Source organism: Perissodus microlepis, chromosome 10, assembly GCF_051167445.1.
Source record: "Perissodus microlepis isolate ML-2025 ecotype Zambia chromosome 10, ASM5116744v1, whole genome shotgun sequence".
NCBI lineage: Eukaryota > Metazoa > Chordata > Actinopteri > Cichliformes > Cichlidae > Perissodus > Perissodus microlepis.
Genome location: NC_140470.1, coordinates 6009298 through 6013662, shown reverse-complemented (window position 1 = coordinate 6013662; position 4365 = coordinate 6009298). Strand labels below are relative to the sequence as shown.

At 38.0% G+C, this 4365-nt stretch overlaps 1 protein-coding gene across 1 annotated transcript; it reads right to left on the bottom strand.

Moving 5' to 3' along the window:
* Positions 1-207: 207 nt before the first annotated feature.
* bsx (brain-specific homeobox) lies at positions 208-3449 on the bottom strand. The gene is made up of 3 exons (XM_084941272.1): positions 3070-3449; positions 2440-2630; positions 208-2081 (listed from the first exon to the last, which is right to left on the bottom strand). Exons 1-3 carry the CDS (start codon positions 3311-3313, stop codon positions 1839-1841), a joined length of 678 nt encoding a protein of 225 aa, XP_084797398.1. The 5' UTR covers positions 3314-3449; the 3' UTR covers positions 208-1838.
* Between the last annotated feature and the right edge of the window lie 916 nt (positions 3450-4365).

Sequence of the window (4365 nt, the reverse complement as noted above, 5' to 3'; positions counted from 1 at the left end):
AAGATAATTGAACGAGATGCACTACAGCATCAACTACAACTAAACTACATGATCAGTAAATTAATGAATGAACATCTGTTTTTTAATGTTTTTTTCGGCAGCCACCATATGGACTTATCTGCCTATCTGCTCCAAAGTCCAGCTCTACATAAAATATTTATAAATAACCCAGCAGGACAAAAATGGGCTGGATTCTTTCATGTTTAATGTTCACAGACAAAATGCAAAAGTTGAAACGAGGATTTGTAATAATGTAAAAGAATATGTATTTCCATGGTCAGATTAAAGATGTATATAACCACAAAAAAAACATGAATAGGGCACTGACTCAAAATAAATGACGAAAAATATTATATACAATAATTAAAAATGCCTGGATTTTCGCTTACATTAACATTCAATTTTAAGATCAAATTTATTGGCAGAAACACAAACCTGCCTTAAGATGAGGTGTGCATCATGGAATTACTGCTATATTTTCAATTTGGATTTAGAGAAACTGTTGAAAACTGTTCACTGTCTTTTAAAAAGATTTTCGGAATACTTACCAAGCCTTTACCCTAATTACAAAAGCTATTATCGCTTACTTTTTACACCTTTTCGCCACTAATGCGAAGAGGAAAAAAAATTGTTTATTGTTTATCTGTAGTGTCCGTTTAATACAACACCCAGAGCATTTAACCGAGTCCACTACATTATAACAAAACAGCCCGCAGTGTTGCAGCGGATGTCCACCCTGATTCTGAATAATCGAACTAGAAATCTTGTTATGACGAGACTTGGAATGTAAAACTCTGCTATCTCCCAGCCTTACAAAAAAGCTTACTTGAATATACTCATACTCAGGTGTAGTCTGGGGGAGCGTTTGACTTTTCCTAATTCATCCTGTCATTCTTTTGCGTTGGTTGGCTCAAAGCTCAGCGGGCTTCACGCCATCATGCAGGAAACCCAGTAGAGAAGATGATGCAGCCTCGCATTCAAAGCTGAGCTCCATGCTGTGGAGACCGGTTCTTAATGCAAGTGGTTAAGACAGCCGTTTGAACTCCGAGAAGCATCTCACCATGATAACAGGATTACAGCCACATGTTGCGTCTAAACAGTAACATTGCATTCACGGGATTTATGTGGTTACTTTAAAATAAATAAATAAATCACTCCTTCTGGATTGGAAATGTAAACAGCAAATGCTCCCCGCGCGCGCGCGCACACACACAATAATAATGATAATAATAATAATAATAATAGTAATAATAATAATAACAAAAACAACTATGTACTGTTAGTTATATTTACAGACAAAAATATATAAATGATGTTTTCATTCAAAACCTGATTTACAAAATCTTCAACAATATCCACACACTGCCAATAACATATACATTTTTCTTAAAGTAACATGGAGAATGCTGTCTGGAATAAAAATATAGTAAAACATGGGCAGAGCGCTTTTCCACAGGTTTATTTACATTCATTTGTACACTTATTTCCTCCTGAAAATAAAAGACACAACTGTGATGTTTCAAAATAAAATGTCTAGAGACTCTTAATAATAATAATAATAATAATAATAATATAGATAATATAGAGAGTTTGCAAAACATAACAGAATAATCCATAGCCTTTATGCAGAGGAAAATTGGCAGTTATATAAAAAAAATTAATTAACAGTGTATTGTACAGCCTGTTCCCCCCTCACTGTAAAACTGCCATTTATATTGGCTAGCTATTTAAAGAAATAAACTTAAAATGATCCTACAGCTGTCTATAGGCTGCATTTACAAAAAGCAAAAAACAAGCAAACAAAAACAAAACAATAAGCCAAAAAACAGTGCAGCCTACTATAGTAGATGATCCGGGGAGCAAATGTCATCCTCGATATCCACATCGTCGTCGTTTTCTTCCAGCATATACGAATCCGACTCGAGGCCGTGTTTCAGCTCCTCTACGCTTTTGTCGTTCAGTTCGCTCTCGCTGGAGTTCTCCGCACATCGCTCCATCTCTCCTGTTGCCTTCCGCTCGTCCTGCGCTTTCCTCAGCTGCTTCTTGTGCTTCATCCGCCTGTTCTGAAACCATGTTTTCACCTGCACGTAAGAAACGAAGGCGCACATTAGAAAAGTTTCTATGGCTCTGCTTGTGTGTAAAATATTTTATTATTAATAAATATTAATAAATAAATATTAATTTATTATTAAAACTGAAATGTGTTTTCTGCTACTGTAAACTACAGTTTAACATATGGAGTTTCATTCGAGATATGAAACTAATTCTAATGATCCCATATATTTCGTATATAGGGCTAAATAACGCATTGATAATGTAGCTATTGTTTTGTTTTTCTTTCTTTTATGTATTATAAAATAAATTAAAAAGGGAATAACTCACTCCACATTTGAGTGTGCGTGTGTGTGTGTGCGTGTGCGTTCGCGCGCGCGAGCCAACCTGTGTCTCTGACAGGCTCAGCGCAGTGGCCAGTTCCACTCTCTCAGGTGTGGACAGATACCGCTGAATTTCAAACCGCTTTTCCAGCCCGGACAGCTGCGAGTCAGAGAAAACAGTCCGGGCCTTCCTGCGTCTGCAGTGCTTACCCGGTAACTCTGCGTGGTGCTGGAACAAGGCCGGCATCTGCATTCCTGCCGGCAATAAGAAGAGGTGGTTTGTATTATTTGTAATGTTATTTAAGTATTAAGAAAAATCAGAATATATCCCAGAAATAGGATGAATTTGAGTTTGGTGATGAATTCTTTGCCAAGGTAACAAACCTCGCTATTTGTAATAATAATAATGACATATTTAAAAAAAAAAAAAAGAAAGAAAAAAAAATATATATAAATAGTAAAACACCTGCATGTTACAATCGGCTTTAAGATTTGAATGCACTTTGCAGAATACAATAATTAAAATGCATTCAAAGAAACGCATAATTGAAACGGTTAAGTCAAATAAAGGATTCCGAGATTTCTGCTTTTCCTCTGAAGCGTTATTTAAAAAGTAGAGGCAATGTCCAGATAACAGCCCGCTGTGTGTGACAGCTTCCTTGTTATCCCAGGCCTCTGCCTCTCCCTTGCTTACCTGACGTAAAGAAGTACTGGTGGTGCTCCGGTTTGTGGAGAGGATGGTGCGGATGTGGGGCTAATATTGGGGTAGGCATCAGCGGGTATCCGTACTCCAGGATGGGCACCCGGGAAGCCAAGGAGCTACAGAACGGCGACGGGATGACCTCTCGCAGGGGCTTGGGCTTGTGCAATAAGATGTCCTCAATGAAAAACGACGTGGACCTCTGTGTGGGTGCCGCAGATGCGTAGTTCATACTCATGGTGTTACTGTGGATGATTATTTCCTTGCCTTTAAACCTGCATCAACACCTGCCTCTTCCCTCCAAGCCTCTGTCAAATTTAAATGTGGACCCTCTGTGTGACCAGTGAATGACACTATGCCGAACATTCCACAGACACCGGTGGGAGGGCACGTTTGCAATAAGTATTTATTCAGAGACGGTGCCGGATTGGGGATACTGGTTTGCGCATCAGCCAATTAGGGCTTTTGATGGACGGAGGAGAGCCGCGGGGGACGAGATTTTCACTCTGATTGGTTCAGACGGATTCCAAGCTGTCTTTTTATTTATTTATTTGTTTATTTATTTTGGTGGGTTTTAAGATAAGGAGCGCACCTGTGAACAGGGTTAATTTGGAAAGCAACTGGGAATCATCGGGTATAGTTGCGCTTTAGTGGTCGCCAAGCAACTACGCAGTTTTTGACTTCTGTCCGAGTGAAAACGTTATTCTGTATTTACCCGAATAGAGGATACTATATAAAAATAAATATAACCTACGAACGAGGCCATATTTGTTTCGAAAGTTTTCTTACAGTCTCCAAACAATTCAATCGTTACATTTAATCATGTGTGAAAATGAAGGAGAGTTTTTTTGTGTCTGTCATAGAATATGAACAAGTAGCCGGGAGCTACGGACATAAGGCAAGACAAATTGTACATGATGTTTAAACTTCCCTTTGTAGTTCAGGTACAAGCCATTTATTACTTTATTACTGTGCTTGGTAAAAACATTCTGTACTGCTACATAAATATTCACCCACAAACTCTAAAGGACATAAATTAACAAACAGACTTTGTACACATTGCAAAGTCATTTTCAAGAAAACAAGATAATAAGGCCACAGAAAAAAAGACATCCAACATGGTACTAACCGTTTGCAATGTTAGGAACATGACTGAACAAAGGTTGCTGCTTTCTGTCATAAAAAATATCAATTAATTAATTTTAAGAATGATTTTTTCTCATTTATTTAAGCTCGAACGGACCACCTGTAACAACCCTCTGAAAAAGAAGAAATCAACTCCTCAGGAAA

Excerpts from the sequence above, each read along its gene's own strand:
- bsx (XM_084941272.1), bottom strand. The coding sequence starts at position 3,313 with ATGAGTATGAACTACGCATCTGCGGCACCCACACAGAGGTCCACGTCG. Across the intron at positions 2,631-3,069 it reads CCAGTACTTCTTTACGTCAG|GAATGCAGATGCCGGCCTTG; the intron begins GTAAGCAAGGGA and ends TATTGCCGGCAG. Across the intron at positions 2,082-2,439 it reads TGAGCCTGTCAGAGACACAG|GTGAAAACATGGTTTCAGAA; the intron begins GTTGGCTCGCGC and ends TCTTACGTGCAG.